The sequence below is a fragment of the Epinephelus fuscoguttatus genome, linkage group LG12 (genome assembly GCF_011397635.1).
Source record: "Epinephelus fuscoguttatus linkage group LG12, E.fuscoguttatus.final_Chr_v1".
In the NCBI taxonomy this organism is placed as follows: Eukaryota; Metazoa; Chordata; class Actinopteri; order Perciformes; family Serranidae; genus Epinephelus; species Epinephelus fuscoguttatus.
In genome coordinates this window covers 5,395,850-5,413,071 of record NC_064763.1, presented here as the reverse complement: position 1 = coordinate 5,413,071, position 17,222 = coordinate 5,395,850, and the positions used below count along the sequence as shown (strand labels likewise).

At 40.4% G+C, this 17,222-nt stretch overlaps 1 protein-coding gene across 1 annotated transcript; it reads left to right on the top strand.

The window, feature by feature from the left end:
* Positions 1–4,915: 4,915 nt before the first annotated feature.
* Positions 4,916–16,530, top strand: LOC125897974 (myb/SANT-like DNA-binding domain-containing protein 2). Its single transcript, XM_049591540.1, has 4 exons — positions 4,916–5,599; positions 9,804–10,059; positions 10,149–10,212; positions 12,114–16,530. Exons 1-4 carry the CDS (start codon positions 5,168–5,170, stop codon positions 13,036–13,038), a joined length of 1,677 nt encoding a protein of 558 aa, XP_049447497.1. The 5' UTR covers positions 4,916–5,167; the 3' UTR covers positions 13,039–16,530.
* Positions 16,531–17,222: the final 692 nt, after the last annotated feature.

Sequence of the window (17,222 nt, the reverse complement as noted above, 5' to 3'; positions counted from 1 at the left end):
TTCAGCAGCTCACACTTGAATTGATCTACATTGCTAATTATTAAAGTTATTATCCAAACTTTCATTTGATTTGTAGAGTCACTTGCTGATTAGTGGTGTGCACATAGTTTTATGATGTAATGGAGGACTGCATTCACTCTCAGATTAAACATTTATTATTAATCTTTAACGGGATTTCACTGCAATGACTATTCAGGTTGCAGTGATATACTGGTTTTAAGGTTTACTGTAATATAAAAGGTGACAGTTATACTGTGTACATTTGCTTACCTGGGATATTAAAAAAAATGCAACTGAACAGAGAATTTTCCCTTTATTTTAGTTATTTTCAAAAGGGAGACTTTTTACATGTAATTCAATTAACAAAACGGTTTCAAATTTCAATTATAGTAATATAACAGTTGTTCAACCAAAAATAACCCACTATTTTCATTCCTTTAAGGGTTATTCTGGCTGATAATAATATAAATTCTGCACTTTCGTGATACCATTAAACTGCAATATTTTCTGAGACAGTTATTGTACCATGAAAATCTCATACCGTTGCAACCCTAATGACTACAAACTAATTATGTGCAGAATATCGAGAGCATTCTTGGGACTTATCAGCTTTTGGTGTGATGACGATAAAGCCTCTGGGGGCGAGCGCCAATATTTCGGCTGATACAGAGTAGCCAGGGGATATCCAAGCCAAGACTGTATTTTCCATGCGCTGGTCATTTTCCCTAATCATTATAAACAGATACTTGCATATGAATGCAGTTAAATTTTCAAAAAGCTTATATAAAGCTAACTTGGCGTCAGACAATAGTTGTTGGGTTTGACATTGCATTTCAGCCAATGCATTCTGCCTCTCAACACTGACTGTTTATCTGCCCATCAAACAGATTGGTCAATACTAAACAGACTACAAATGGAAATCAGAGCACTTCCAATACCAAAATCTTATTGCTGCTTCTAACCCCATCTATGCTTCCTGCAAAGTGTTTTTTTTTTTTTTTTTTGCAGATTTCTAAAAATGTCTCGCCCTACATTGTCATTGTGTTTAAAAGGCTAATATTGGCTACTTCATGGCAGCGTTATACTGCTGTGTTATCACAGATTTTCATTTTACAGCCACACCAGTAGCTCTGTAAGGCTCTCCTCACACAGCTAGTACTTTGAGCTGAATGCTAACATTAGCATGCAACCTGCTCGTAATGACAGAACCAGCCTGCTGACATTTAGAAAGTAGGCTAATGTTTGCCATTTTTAACATCTTCCATGTCAGCATGCTCAGTTAGCCATTGAGATATTCTACTCTGAGCCAAAAATATCAACCTCATAATGGCACGAGAAAGAATCACTTTAGTCTATAAGATTCATCCTCTGGGAACAATGAATAACCATACCAAATTTTGTGCCAATCCATGTGGTAGATATCAAGATATTTAATCAAATGACAACTTTTACCTGCTGCTTCAGGAAAGGCTGAGTGATCACCAAAGTTGGAAAATGTATCTTCTGGGCACCATGAATATCTGTGCATAATGTCACCACAGTCTACCCAGTACAATAGTTGTAGTATTTCAAGACAAACCAAAAATGTCAATCTCATAGTGGCATTAAAGGTAAAGACTAAGGATGACTTAATCAGCAGAAATCTCATACGATTCAACGCATACTGATATATTTGCTGTCATATTTCAATCTCAATCAATAACACTCAGACTACTTTTCCATGTCCTGTGTCCTGTAGTTTTTATCTACAACTACAGTGTGTGCATTCTTGGTAATGAGACAGCATGTCATGAAGTGCAGCAGTGTGGTTCAATGACAATGGAGCTCTTTGGCACAGAGGTATAGGATATATGAGGCTCTGGATACACACACACACACACACACACACACACACACACACACACACTAGTTAGTAGATACATTCATTGTTGGTTTTGGTCGTTCAGGGGACTCTGACATTGGCAATAAGAAAAATATTGAATATCATCTGAATTATCATTTGATTTCAATCCCAACTCTCGTCCTGACAGCAGACATGACAACTCATTGACAGCTGCAGTTTTGACATGTAAAGGTTAGACTGTCCACTGTTTCCTGTCTTTGACTTATATTGGACAGCTACCTCACCCAGAAAGGATCCTACTGTCCCTTTGGCCAGGTCAGGACCTCATTGACCACTCATACACAGACACAGCCAAACAGCAGACAGATGGCAGAGCAGGCTGGAACGACTAGTAATCCCTGAGGGAAGCCAATCAAACATTGTCATGAAAAGATGAAGTAAACAATGACACAATCCATCAATCGGGCCATCAAATGACCAATTATACACTCAAAATCCAATAAAAGGTCTCATTCACTGCCCAGTGATGACAGTGACTTGTTGGACAACACATCACTGAGTGATACAGATTCTACTCTAGTGACCTTTTTTGTCATTTGACATCTTTCAAAACAAATAAAACAAACATTAGAATAGTAACATGCTAAACTTAGATCCCACAATGCCATTCTTCTTATTTCATAGATGCTAAAATTATAGTTTTGTTACCTACATCAGTAAGAGATGATATAAAGTAACGATGATCCATAAGTGTCTGATCAATTTAAGCTACTGCTCTTACTATAGAGTGTATAGAGTGACTGTTGTGGCTTACAAGGACATTTTAATAAAACGGAGCCATTGTCATTGTTATGAGTGTTCAGATCCTAAACTAGAAGTACTAATACCATTCAAAATGTTATCTAACTGTAAAGCAAGGAATCTCTGTCTGTCTTTCTGAGTGTCCATATCTTTGGAACCGTTCATCCAGTGTACTTGACACTTGGTGGGTGTATTGGTGGGGACACAAGGATGAACCTTGTTGAATTTGGTGCAATGTGGACACTCAACACATTTAATATTAATAAACTTTGAAAAAGCAGCGCTCTGTGACTCCGTGGGGGCAGATCCTCTGGGCTCTGCAGAGAGCAGACTGTGAGTCAAGCATGGCATGTCTCTCCATGTATATTAAATCGAGTTTCTGACCGCAAGTAGATCTTAGGTGTATTCCTTTCCATATCAAATTGTAACCAGGGAGGAAAAGAGGCTGGTACAGTCAGGTACTGCTGTGTACAAAGGGTGAAAAGAGAAATATTCAATAAAATGTACCCATAGACTTCAGTGTCACCAAATATTAACATCACTCTGTGCCTAATGTTTTAAAAGTCAATAACAGACGAACTGTTGTCAATGAATTACATCCTAGCATTGGTCTATTTTTTTTTTAATGTTATGATTTTAACAGGTTTGTCATCTCTAAAAAAGGGTCCTTACACCCTTTAAATAAATTGTTTGCTGTACATGATGTCAAGTGTTTCTAATTTCTTTTTACACCATACAAGTATGAAAAAATAAATGCCTGTGTGGTGGAATAGATGAAGCAGGGGGCTGGAGGAGAATAATAAGAAGCGAAGGAAGAAGGCACAACATTCTTACATTTTTTTCTGTTTGAGGTGGAGCTTTCAATTCGAATATAATTTTGGGCAGTTTAAGAAATAATAAAACATCATATTGTGATGTTATATTTAGTGAGTAAAATCTGAACCTGCAGTGTAACCAGCAACATGTCTCTGTCAGGTAAATGTAGTGGTATAATGTTATCTTCCGTAGAAGTACGCTGTAGTATACCATTGAGTTGCATATTTTTAAGTGCTTTGGTGGCTCTTTGTAACTTATTTTGGGGTACAATGAGTAAAAACAACAACATAATTCAATTTTTCATAGCTAAACATCATAACGCTTCTATAGCTGTTTGGGCCCAAGTGTGTTGCTCAGGACTCAAAGAAGCAGTGTTGAGTATGAAGTTGTTTGGATGAGCATTTTTGAGAAAGCTGCAAGGAGCGACACCACAGGTCAAGCAATTATAGTTCTTGCTCTGAACAGACAGGTTTTGAACATGCATGCACTAGTCTGAATAAAAGTACGTAAGTATTCATTTTGGGTGAAGTCAGTTCATTTGTGACACTTTTTGGTAGATTACCAAGAAAACCACCTAAAATTCTGAAGACTATACCTTAGGCGTTACTTTTAGAACTTGTTATGGTTCTCTGCTATATTTCTATAAAGAAAATACACTTTAGACTTTCATGTTTGTTTATTTTTTAAATGACTAGATCCATATATCAGATCACTCGTTATTGAATTAAAACATTTATGTAACCTGCGGCTATTTGATTAAAAATATTGTCCAACTTTTCTGCCATGCTGTTCTGTTGTGGCTCACATGGACTGACCACATCATCTTCAATATTTTTGGAATGACATAAACACTAAAATGTCTTTGATATTACAGGGCAGCATACAATAGTATAACTCATGATTTTATAGTACCCGGTAGCCCAAAGACATGCTGATTTGACTTGTTGTCACACTTCACCTGAATGCACTAACAACTCACACAAAATATTTTGATTGTAAGTCAAAGATTCAATAAAGCACAACCTCCTACAACTATTTTTTGTTATACTCTTATTGTTTCAGCTGCAGTATTCAAAAGGTGAAAATTAAGATGTCATGTGGCTTACCTTGCAAGTGATCTTTTCATTCTTTGTTCTGCCCATCCTAATCATCCCAAAACAAATAAAAGTGATTGTTTGATATTAACAATGCAAAAATATGTTTGGTGACAGGCTGCTCATATTTAAAGATACCAAGATGTTAAATCTGTGAAAGAGGTAAACCCACCTCCTGTGTCTGCATGGAATGATCTCAGAGAAAGTCAAAACTATATGATTAAATGCGCATGATTAAAAACGACATGCAGTGCCATCACTTGGTTCACACATAAAAGCAATGACTATATGCTATTATCTGTAGCAGGGTTACAGTATATTTAATTAGGATTTATTTTATTTTTCAAAAACAGGCGGAGGGGACATTCTCTGAGACGGTCCCACTGCACGCCTCCGTCTCTGTCTCACTGTTAGGGCGCACATATTACTAGGTCGGGAGACGTTTGTGTGTGTGTTTGTTTGTTGTTTATTTGTTTACCTGAGAGTCAAACTCTGACAGGATGCTCCGTTGCGTCTCTCCCTGGATCCACGCCGTATTTTTCTCCATGCCTTGCAGCGTAAAGCCCCGGAACGTCAACCCCTTCCTCCCCCTCCCCTTAGCAACAGAGGCAACATGGCGGCGTCCAGTACCGCGGAGCATTCTCCAGAGATATCGACGCCGTTAAAAATACCGAAAACCGAGGTGCCATCCCCTGAGTCGGAGGATTTGAGTGACAGTAATCAATACCACTCCAATCCCTCGACACCGAACCGCTTCTCGCCTTTGAACGTGGGCTCAGGGACCGCGGGCCGGACGGCGGCCTCATCCTCCTCCAACAGCTTCACGGCTTGCCGAGGGATGTCGTGGACCCCGTCCGAGACGAACGCCCTCATTGCGGTCTGGGGCAATGAGAGGCTGACGGAGGCGAGGATGCAGCAGCTGGAGGTCGCAGGCACCGTGTTCTCCGGTAAGGCCCCCGGTCCTGCCATGTACGAGCGGGTGTCCAGAGCCCTGTCGGAGCTGGGATATGAAAGGACTCCGTCCCAGTGCAGGGAGAGGATGAAGGTAAATAAGGTTATGAGGACACACTAATGGCTGTACATGTCCACCCTCCATCATCAGAACCTTCACCTGTGTTTTTGAGCTCCAGGTGCTAGCAGGTGCTGTCATGCAGTTGATGGGGATTCAAATGAAGGTTATAGAAACGTAGGGCCGGGAGATGCTGACAGAAATCAGTGCAGTCACAGGTTGTTGACCTTACATTAAACACACTGACAACACTAGCTAATAGCCCTGTTGAAGACTCAGATACACTGACATTATATTTCATGTGTTTTCAGACCATAATATACTAAATTGTGGTGGAATATTGCAATTGATGTGTTACCTCAATGGATAATATATTTTTTTATTTGATGATCACCAATATCTTTGGTAACATTATGTTTTATTTGGAACCACATCTCTCCCTCCAAGACCCAGGCTCTGTTAGGGTGAAATGTTCACTTAAGTAAAGCTTGTATTTCATTCATTCATTCATTTATTCATTCACCTCCCTGCATGCAGACAAATTAAGTAGATGATACAAATATTTTGTACACCCATCATCAGAAAGTACAGCCATAGGTTGTGTCAGTACTCTATTTTGATGTGAGGTTTCCATGCATTTGCAACCTTATCAGCAACAGTAAGTCTGTCTTTTAAATGACATGTTTGTCAGAATGAATTGAATTGAATGTCATCAGGTTGCTAAAAATGAGGAATAACAAAATAATCATTATGTCTCGCAGGAGATTGGGTTTTCTGTCTCATAAAATTAGGGATGCATGGTAATATCAACACGTCATGGTTATCAGCCAGTAATTGCTTTAAAATGAATTGGCCAACATGCTGATAATATCGGTACATCATTAGTATCGGCCAGAATGTTTTTTTCTTATTTTGCACTAGGGCTGCCACTAACAATTATTTTCATTGTCGACTAATCTGTCGATTATTTCTTCGGTTAGTCGGCTAATCATTTCATCGAAAAATGTGTTAAAATGTTGAAAAATGTCGGTCTGTCTCGCCCAAACCCCAAAATTATATCATCTAATGTCTTGTTTCGTACTCACGCCAAAGGGCTTTAGTTCACTGTCACAGGAGAGTGTGTAAAGCTGCCACTATCTGAATGTAAGAAGCTGCAATAAGAGTATTTTGGGTACTTTTATAGTACTTTTCTATGAAAAATGACTCAAACCGATTAGGCGACTACTAAAATAGTCACTGATTGTTTGAATAGTCGATTAGTCAACTAATCGTGGCAGCCCTATTTTGCACAATGAATGAATATTATATTCATTGAAAAGTATTGTATTTCATGTTTCCATTTGTTGGTGGTGGAAGCATGCATGCATAATATGATGTTAATTCCACTACAGAAGACATTTGATGATCACTAAAATTAGGTGGGGGGAAAAAAGTGGATATATCAATATCCGTAACCGTTATAGGCCAAATTGTTATATTTCAGCATGTTGGATGTCGACAGAAAATCCAATATTGTGCATCCCTACATGATACACTCAATACCACAGACACAGTGTTTCATTCTACAGTGAAAAACTGCACCAGCTGCAATGGCAAAGCTTAACTGCTGATGCTGATGCCATTTCTTTCTTTTTTCCTTCAAATGTATGTTAACATGAGGCTGTAGCTGTAAATCATGCCATCAGAATTGTTAGTGCACACACCATCATGTTCAACTCTAACACACATAACTACGGTACTACAAAGCTGGTTATCAACTAGTTCAGTCAGCTCTGGGTTTTCTTATCGATCAAGAGCATGTTCATGTGGAAGAGGCGAGGTGTTAATTATGAGTGATATTATCAAAACCATGAATGAAGTAGGCTGCTTCATGTCATATGAGATGAAACAAAAGGGCCCAAAGTGTCTGGTACTGTGAGACAGTAAAATGTCACTGACGTGGGACGTAAACAATACTACTACTACTACTAATAATAATAATAATAACAATACATTTTATTTGTATTGCACTTTACATTTTAGCAATCTCAAAGTGCTACAGAGCAGATAAAAAACAAAACAAACAAACAAACCAAAAAACAAAAAAAGCAATTGAAACAGAATTAATACAATTTAAAAGAAGTATTAAAAATGATCAGAAACGATAAATAGTTAAAAGGAGAACCTATAAAAGACATTTAGTAGAATGCTTTTGTGAAAAGATAGGTTTTTAGGTCTCGTTTAAAAACATCAGTAGTCTGTGGGGCCTTGAGGTGGTCAGGGAGGGCGTTCCACAGCCTCGGAGCAGCAGAGGAAAAGGCCCGGTCACCCATGGTGCGGAGCTTGGTTCTGGGGGCTTGGAGGGTGTTTGTGGTTGCTGAATGGAGGGTGCGTGAGGAGGTCTGGTAAATACTCTGTAATCTTATAGCGGAAATTGTAGAAACATTTAAAATACTATCCAAAAATTCACTGGTGGCCCAAAATTTAAATTACATGAAGGTATCACTAGGCTATATGTGACATAAACATTTAGTATTTAGTGCTATTTAGTTGGATGATGATGAAACTACTCAGAATGTGTCACATAACATCCTTTAAAGAAATGCCAGACTGTTTCTGCTACTGAAGTTAAGGATGGAAAAGTAGTTAATGACTGATGAGGGCTATCTGACCAAAATATTGCATTTATAATAATAGGAGCTAATTTACAGTGTGTTTATTATTTTTATAATAAAATATTAGATCTTATTTTTCCACTTCTCATCACATAAATAAATGATTCTACAGACCTGTACCACTTTATAGGCTTCTCTTTACCTGAGTGGACTTTTGCCCATGGATAATTTTTTCTTCAGTGATCTGATCAGTCAGTGGTCGGGCAGTGACAGGCTGTGATCCGATACCTCTAACATAACCTGCTTAGGAGCAGATTAGCTGTTAAGCACAAGTTACCATGCTGATTTATCCTGATAAAAAGAGAACCAGTGTCCTGATTACTGAAAACCCAGAGTAAACCCTGAAGTTGCCATGCTAACTCCAAATCCTGCTTCATAGTACAGCCTCTGGTGTTGTGAACAGGTTCAGATTTGACAAACAGCACCAAGGTGCTGTGATAATACTGTAGGTGCTAAGAGCCGATACCGCACTGCTGTTCTCTTTGTGTCTAAAGGACATGGCAGCTGAAGAAAGGTCCTTCTTCACTCAGAAATGTGTTTTGCATCTTGTTCCTGTGACATCTGAGCTATGCAAGCTGTGGTCTGGTTTTGCACATCTGCTGTAGAGAGTATGCTAACTTAATCAAACTTTGGTTTGGTAGTCTGACCACTACTAAATCAAATCAAATCAAATGAGAAATAGAGTAAAAGAAGGCATCTAAAACCACTGGCCACTCTACCATCCTATTCCTCAATTTCTGAAGTTCGGATTCAACAAAGGGCTGTGAATATTGTCAGAGATTCTCTCCCAGCTGCTTCTCTCTTTGAGGAAATGTCCTTTGAGAGGAGGTTCAGACAACTCTGTTTCAAGTCTGAGCAGTTTAAAAGAAACACATTCCTTCAGGCAATTCGACTCTTGAATGGTAAACTAGAACTCCAAGATTCAATTTTTTTTTTGGTTTATTATAGTCTTTGTAATTTTTCATGGTGTTTTACCATGTTGAAGTTATTTGACTTATGGATTGCAAAAATCTCTTGTACTTTAAAGGTTCTGTATGTGACAATTAGAGCATTAATAAAACAGCAAACCACTATTTGCTACTGTATGTGAAGATATGGTGGAGTAATGACGCCTAGAGCAGAGAATGAAGTCTATCTCCCTTGGTGGAGTATCATCCATGTTTCTCTTTGGTTTGTTGTGTTAAGCCAATTCGGTCACGCATGCATGTTTGTTCATGTATGTGGCACTGGTGAGCTCATTATCACTGCTTTGCATTGTGCTCATACAGTATACTGCTGATAACATGATGGTGCTTTCATGGAAGCGTAGCACCCACTCCTGGGTCCCCCTGGCTAACACCATTAGCTCTGTCAGCACTGATGCCGTTGCACTGTTTATGGCATCAGCACTGTTAGCCGCCAGCTAAGCCACCTCCATGTTGAGAACTGTGCCAGTACCTGCTCTGCGTAATACGGTCAGTCTTAGTCAGATTGGTGCATCCCAACTTTTATTGCAGTCACCATACTGTAGAACAGTCCCAACAGAGTTTACAGTTACTAGAACAACAGCTGAGTGAATTCTTTATTTATCCTACCACCACATACAGACGCTGCGGCGCTGCTACAGCCGTGTGAAGGAGCATGGCATTGGCAAAAGGAAGAGCAGCTACACTATAGAGCAGCTGGAGAAGGTGTTTGGTCAGGGAGGCTGGGACTCCCAGAGTTGCGCCCCGGTCCTGATCAACAGCAGTGGGCTGTATCAGGAGATGGAGTCTGATGGCAGCACCATGGAAGACTTCTCCCAGGAGGACTGGTGCAACCAGGTGCTGGACTCGGCCTTCCAGGAGGGAGACATGGAGACTGGTGAGTGTGTGTTAGTAAGGAGGGCACAGATAGCAATGACAGACACGAAACAGTGGGTTTAGACTAACATGTTTGTTTTTTTTCTCCAGAAGAAATCCAGGTGCCTAAAAACAGAGCGCTACAGATTCAAATAGAGCTGTCAGAACAAACCCAGTAAGTGAACTAAAACCAACGCTGACTTCACTTTATCTTTATAAAATGAATATGTTTGATATAAAGCTTTTTGTTGTAAGTGCTGAATTAGCCTAATGATGCTTGAAAATTAGGGATGCACGATATATTTCAGGCCAATAGATTATAGGCAGATAATGGGAAATTTAAGGAGAGCAAGTGCAGCATGCTAACTAGAGAGCCAACATGATGTCACCAGTGTGGATGTTTTTCACAGATTTAGAGGAAGACAGCACGATTGTGCCAGGGGTCTGATCCTTGGTTATATTCAGCGCTGAAAAACAGCGGTTAGCTCGGGCTAGCACAGCAAAAGTTACCCATTTTAGATAATAATAAAAAAAACACCTGTAAAATCGAAATTTGGCAGGTCAGTATTGATATAATGGCTGGCCATCACAAATAAATCAATGTATGGGAAACACAAAGCTTTTGTCTTTGTTTTGAGAGATGCACTTACTTTAATTACTTGTGCATAACACGTTGACATGTCTGATTTGACAGAATATGTCAAAGCATTTAATTTGAAATCTTGGTCAAAATGCTGTATAAAAGACAAAGTATGTTTGTCAAGTTTTTTTATGTACTTTGCAAAAAAGAAAAAAAATTGAGAGATTAAAGACTGTTTTTGTTGTGTTAGCAATAGTAATGTCAGTTATACCCCCTGTCCACCAAAATTAGCACAGGTATACAGTTTTTTTTAAAAATATTGTTAAATTTGCTAATAAAAGGCTATAGACTAGTGCAGACTAATTTGGAATGATGTTTGATCACTGCTTGTGCGGAGATGGATAGTATTTTATAGTGGCGTGTCACTGCATCGTGCTGGTAAAGGGTATTAGATTAGCGCATTGACCTGGGTTGTTGTATTTCCATCAATGCCAATCATAGCCAGAACCAATAAATACCATAGACTGTATATATAAAGATGGATGACATAACAGTTCCCCAGAAGTGAAGCAAAAACATCTGGATCAACCCCTGGTGGCTGGCTGCAGTAGAGGTCATAAAGCCCACCTTCTCCATGTTAGTGGATGGGACATAGGCCAAACTAAAAACTCAAAGTACACATCAAATAAATTTTTCTCAAAGATGGATTTAAGGCAGTTTTTGTCACGCTGCTGTATGTTCAAGTGTTTTTTTTGTTTAATAAGTTTGGTTTTAATTAGTTGTTTAAAGCTATAAAACTGGGCTTTTACAACATGATTGACAACTGTGTGAGCCAATCCGTGGGCTCTCATTCAGGGGGGCTGCTTGCAATTGGTCAGATGGATGTATGCGCGGCAAACTTGCTACTGGCGGAGATCACTACTGCTTAGACTCTTTCTCTGAACAACTTTACCAGAGCAAGATGGCAGCGGTCGTATCCGAGATTTTTTAGCTTCACTTCTGTTGAGTGGGGGTAAGTGGAGATATGTTGTCCATCTTTATATACAGTCTGTTATTAATACCCGTGACTACTGCAAAGTCATTTGACCCAGATGTGAATGCCAATTGTAACCTTTCACATTAAATTGAAAAGTCAGATGCTGGCAGATGTTTTTGTGCAGTGGAAAAGCGGCTTTAGATATGGTTAGGTCAGGGCTATAGAAAATTAAATCATCCACCTTTGCTCACTACATCTTAGCCTTTCTTACCCTCAGTCTTGCATTAACTACAGATTAGGAACTTCTATTTAAAATACACAACTGTGAAATGATTGGGTTATCTTATTGGTATCAGCCATGAGAAGTAGGTAATTATTGGTTATTAGTATCGGCTGAAAAAAATCCATATTGTGCATCCCTATATAAAAGCCCACACTATGTGTCTGACATTACTCTGAATGGAATGTACTCCAGTGTTTGTTTAGTTTGTCATTATTATGTATCTTGGGTTCTCTGCAGAAAAAGGGACATGATGCAGACTGTGATGCGTATCCTTGAGTCAGTGCAGCTGAAATGGGAGCACTTCCAAACATGGACTGAGTTCTCACGGCTGCACCTCTCCAACAAACTAGCCATCTTTGGCGTGGGCTACAACACACGCTGGCGCGAGGACGTGCGTTATCATTACGCCGAAATCAGCTCGCAGGTGCCTCTGGGCAAGAGGCTTCGTGAGTACTTCAACCCAGAAAAGCCAGAGGGTCGCATTATTATGACCAAAGTTCAGAAGATGAACTGGAAGAATGTTTACTACAAGTTCCTGGACATTACTATCAGCGAGGCGCGTTGCTTGGAGCTGCACATGGAGGTGGACTGGATCCCTGTATCCCAGTCCAGGCCAGCAGGCTGCAGCAAAGGCACATCCCACTACCTCCTGCCTGGGGAAATCCCCAAGGCGTATGGACTCTACGCTATTGGCTACGAGGCAGTGTCGTCATCCTCTCATGACACCACTCACACCTCTGCACAGGGTGATGGTGAAGACCATAGCTTACCTCAGTGCGAGTCAGAGAATGGGGAACAAAGTCAGGCTGATGGAGATGGTGCAGAGACATGTGACAGGACTGGGGCTAAAGTCACTTACTGCTACCTAGGCATAGCTGAGGATAGGACCATACAGCAGAGTCTCTTCCAGCACTTCCAGGGCTCTGGCAAACACCATGTCCACGGGGAACCCTCTGCTGTGACGCGTTTCCTGCAGGAGAACTGCCGCGGTGCTGTCACAAATCAGAACGGTGAGGGAGGTGAAGACTCAGCTCAGTGTTATGCCATTTACATTAAATTCATTGAGGTGGAGCTGGACTTCCTCTCAGCAGGCTCCCTGGTGGAGTGCCTTGAAACTGCTATCGGTTGTTCCTTGAAATTCAACAACAGAGAAACATTGTAACTACACTCAGTGTTTCAGATTTGTATTGACTAATGATATAATTAACAAGTGTTACAGCCAGCAAGGCAACAAGAAAGGTGACCAATTCTCTCTGTTATAAAGCATGGATGTGTGCAAGAATCTGGTATATTTTTGCAGCCTTTTCAGCTCTATTGAACTGATTTTTCATTAGACCCTTGTTAAGTCTTAAAAGAACGATGATGCACAATATGACAAATGTATTGTGTAGAAAAATTGGAACATTAGCTTAAGTATCGCAGAGCTGCAACATCCAAGAAACATGTACTTATTATTTAATGCTAATGTGCACTACAAAGGTTTTTGCTGCTTGTTTAGTGTAGATAAATATTGCCTCATCAGGGAGCGTGGGGTTGGCAAGGTGACTACTGCAGTATGCATCTGTCTACCTCAGTAGGATGTAGCAAACAAGGCAGCGAGGGGACCATAAGAGTGTATTCATTGTAAAACTGCCTTTACTTTGACTGTTGAGGTCTGGACCTGAATTCACAAAGCATCGAAGAGTAACGGCTGATTTTTGAATTATGTTTTGCACATGTAACTGGGCTGCAGCTAGAGATGCTTCCATGCAAACTAGGGAGACAAAGCAAAGAACTAGTATTGGTCAATTCGGAGATCACCTGTTTATCCAGCAGTGTGAACACTGCACACACAAACCTGACCAAAGGTTGGGTGTGGTTCCACTCCATTTTAACTTAGCACACTATAGGGGCACCTATATCAATGGCTCTGTGCAGCAAGTAAACAAAATAAGCATGGTAAATAATATAGACTAGTGGTGCAATGGCTCAATAAATTTACGGCTCGATTCGATACACTACAGTGGTCACAGTTCGGTTAAATGTATGAAAACTAACACAGTTTGGGCTTTTGTTGTCTTTGTACAAAGCAGGAATCACTGGCTGACAAGGGCTCATTAAAGTCTGGTTAAGAGCTCTCAGAGCTCTTTCAGTCTAATAAATACATGAATAAATAAATGCCACAGTCATATCAACACAAGCTGAACAGCCATCGTACCTTTAAGTCGTTATGGCTGAATCATGTACCTGGCCTGCCAGCAGTTACAGCTCACTGCTGTGGGTTTGCGCTTTGTGCTAATGTTAGCTGCTGTTAGCTGCTGAACAAGAGACAATAACTACACAGTGTCTCTCATTCCCTGGTTCAGGGGTGTTTGTGCTGCTGGCTTAGCTGCTAAAGAGAGTCTGTTGCTGCACAGCAGCATGTTCTTTGGCTCAGGGGTTGTTTGTTATTGTACTACTGTGTTAGCTGCTAAGGGGAGTCTGTAGCTGTGCGGTGGCTTGTTCTTTGGCTCAGTGTGTTTTATCCACCACTCTCTCTCACCATCGTCCTTACAATTTTACAGCAAAACTTAAGTGGCTTTGAACACCAGACCTGTATCGAAGGTTCTTCTGTTGCTGGTCTGGTAATGGTGATTCTAACCATATTGCAACGAGCTACCCTGGCGTAGCTGCCACCCAGTTTGTCTCACTGGAGTAGAATGTTCTGGGAGAGACAGACAGCATGTTGCCTGTCCTGTGTGCTGCCTTGTTAAGTGCAGTGGCACTGAGAACATTCAATGAAACACTGTTTAAGCTGTATATTTTATTTTCCAGATGTAATAGGATAGTTTAATTTAGCACTCAAATTGTAATGTGTACCGAACAGAAAGCCTCATAGCAGGGGCGCCAGTGGCTTAGTGGTAGAGCAGGCGCCCCGTGTACAAGGCTGTTGCCGCAGCGGCCCGGGTTCGACTCCGGCCTGTGGCCCCTTGCTGCATGTCACTCCCTCTCTCTCTCCCCCCCTTCACACTTGTCTGTCCTATACATTAAAGGCTAAAAAGCCCAAAAAAAAATCTTAAAAAAAAAAAAAAAGAAAGCCTCGTAGCAAACACTTTGAATATGCATATTGTTACACTCCTGATACAGACACATGAAAACGTCTTTCACACTTGAAAAGGTTCTGTAGTGTTCTTGAAACACTTACAAGCTGCAAAAAGATGAAATTAAACTTAATCATAGCATCTCTACCACCTGCTGCTGTTTGGTTATCAGCTGATAGAGATTCGGTGTCATGCTTACCACCTGCACACCATGTAACCGAGGTTCCCACCATTGCCCCACGACTAAATGAAGTGTACTTTTTAAGCTGTCCCATTATCTGTTCAGCCTTCTTGCTGACTTTGTTGCATAGTCTTTTGAAGCTCTATACAAAACATACAAAATCTTCCCTAGGTTGGTGGTATTCAGAGCACAAGAAAATTCGGTTAACAACATTGAGTCTTGTTGCACCACCATACCATCTCTTGCATTGTTGCCTCACAGCAAGAAGATTCCTGGTTGCATGTCGGTGAAGATGCAACCAGGGCCTTGCTTGAGCAAGTCCAGTTGCCTACAATATAGCACTTATGAAGGTTCCTGGTCTGAACCCAGGGTGGGGGGGTTTGAACCCTGGAGTGGGGGAGCCCTTTAGTGTGAAGTTTGTATGTTCTCCCCGTGTCAGCATGGGTTTTCTCCGGGTACTCCGGCTTCCGCCCACAGTCCCAAGACATGCAGGCTAAGTTAATTGGTGACTCTAAATTGTTCATAAGTATGAATGTAAGCGTGAATGCTTGTCTGTCTCTATATGTCAACCCTGTGATAGCCTGGTAATCTGTCCAGGGCGTAGCCCGCCTCTCGTCCACTGTCAGCTGGGATAGGCTTCAGCTCCTGCGTGACCGCTAACAGGATAAACAGTTATGGAAAATGAATGAATGAACAAACATTGAGTCTTGTCTTGGCTAGAAATTCTGAAATACTGCCAGATCCGTGCAGATATTAATTTGTGTTTTTGTGCCATGGTATCTGCCAAAATAGAAATTCCTGATTTTACACTGGAGTCTAAGTATACCGTAACCCATATGTATTGGTGATCAGTACTTGGAGCATCTTTAGCTGCAGCTGTGGGGCTGTGGGTTATCAGTTGACCATTACAGAAGCTGTGTTGACCTCCCACATACTGGCGTTTTAAATGCACCACTCTTGCAGTTGACACACAATCATGCTTACAGGTGTAAACCAGGCCTACAAGCACTGATCTATGACTTCAAGCCAGGTTAAGACATTAAGCTGCAGGGGATAGCTCATCCTTGACCAATAATTAAACTGAATTCTTATGAACATGATTCCTGAGGTTATGTGCAATGTGCCAGGAGAGACTGTGTAGAGAAGAATCAAACAGTGAATAAGTCCATATTGAATCTATGTATATGAAAGCTACCTTATATATCTATAATATATATTTAAAAATATTGATGTTCTTGAGCATTCCGGCTTTTGCAAACTTGCAATGTTTATTTGTTTGGGTATACAGTATATAAAAATAAATATGATATTTTATATTTTATTGGTTGACACATGTCTTGTATGTGATTGTTTTGAAGTCACCGTCTTGTATGTTTACATGTTTGAAAAACAATAAATGGGGCACTCACTGTCATTTGCCACACAGTGAAAATGGACTTGCATGTGTTTTACTGGCTTAAGTACAGTACTGTACCTAGACACTGTCAGATGTTACATGTGCCTTCAGAAAATTCAGAAAAATTATTTGCAGAAGAATCATGCTGTCCTCAGTAATGTTAACTACCAGAATGTGTATATTAAACTTTAAAAGTGTAGTGGTGCTTCATCGGTGTACAGGTTCAAGTTAATGGACTGTGTAGAAATGTAGAAATTATGTTTTATGTCTGAAAAACGCAGAGGACCATGGCTAAATAATCACCTCTTTTGGTGTATTTTTGGTTGATTTCATTTACAGTAGGCTGAGAAATCCCTGACTTTCCTGTGGTTCCACCAGCATGGCAAAATTTGTGGTTTTGATTGAAATGACTCGACAACTATTGGATGGATTGCCATGAAAGGTGGTGCAGATGTTAAAGGGTGCCTTCACACCTGTAGTCGGTTTCATTTTGTCGCTCCAGAAGGAATAAAGGATGCATTGTTGCATTTTAGTTTTGGTTTAGTTCCTGTTCATACTGACTTTGTTGCAAACAAACCAAGAGGAGTAAACATGTTCTAGCGACTGATGGGTAACTCGTTGATTGGACAGTTTTGGTGTGTGTCATCCTGCATCATCAGGACCCACGTGGGGAAATCAAATTCTGGTGACTGACAGAAGTTTATGTAGCA

Excerpts from the sequence above, each read along its gene's own strand:
- LOC125897974 (XM_049591540.1), top strand. The coding sequence starts at position 5,168 with ATGGCGGCGTCCAGTACCGCGGAGCATTCTCCAGAGATATCGACGCCG. Across the intron at positions 5,600-9,803 it reads AGTGCAGGGAGAGGATGAAG|ACGCTGCGGCGCTGCTACAG; the intron begins GTAAATAAGGTT and ends CACCACATACAG. Across the intron at positions 10,213-12,113 it reads GAGCTGTCAGAACAAACCCA|AAAAAGGGACATGATGCAGA; the intron begins GTAAGTGAACTA and ends GGTTCTCTGCAG.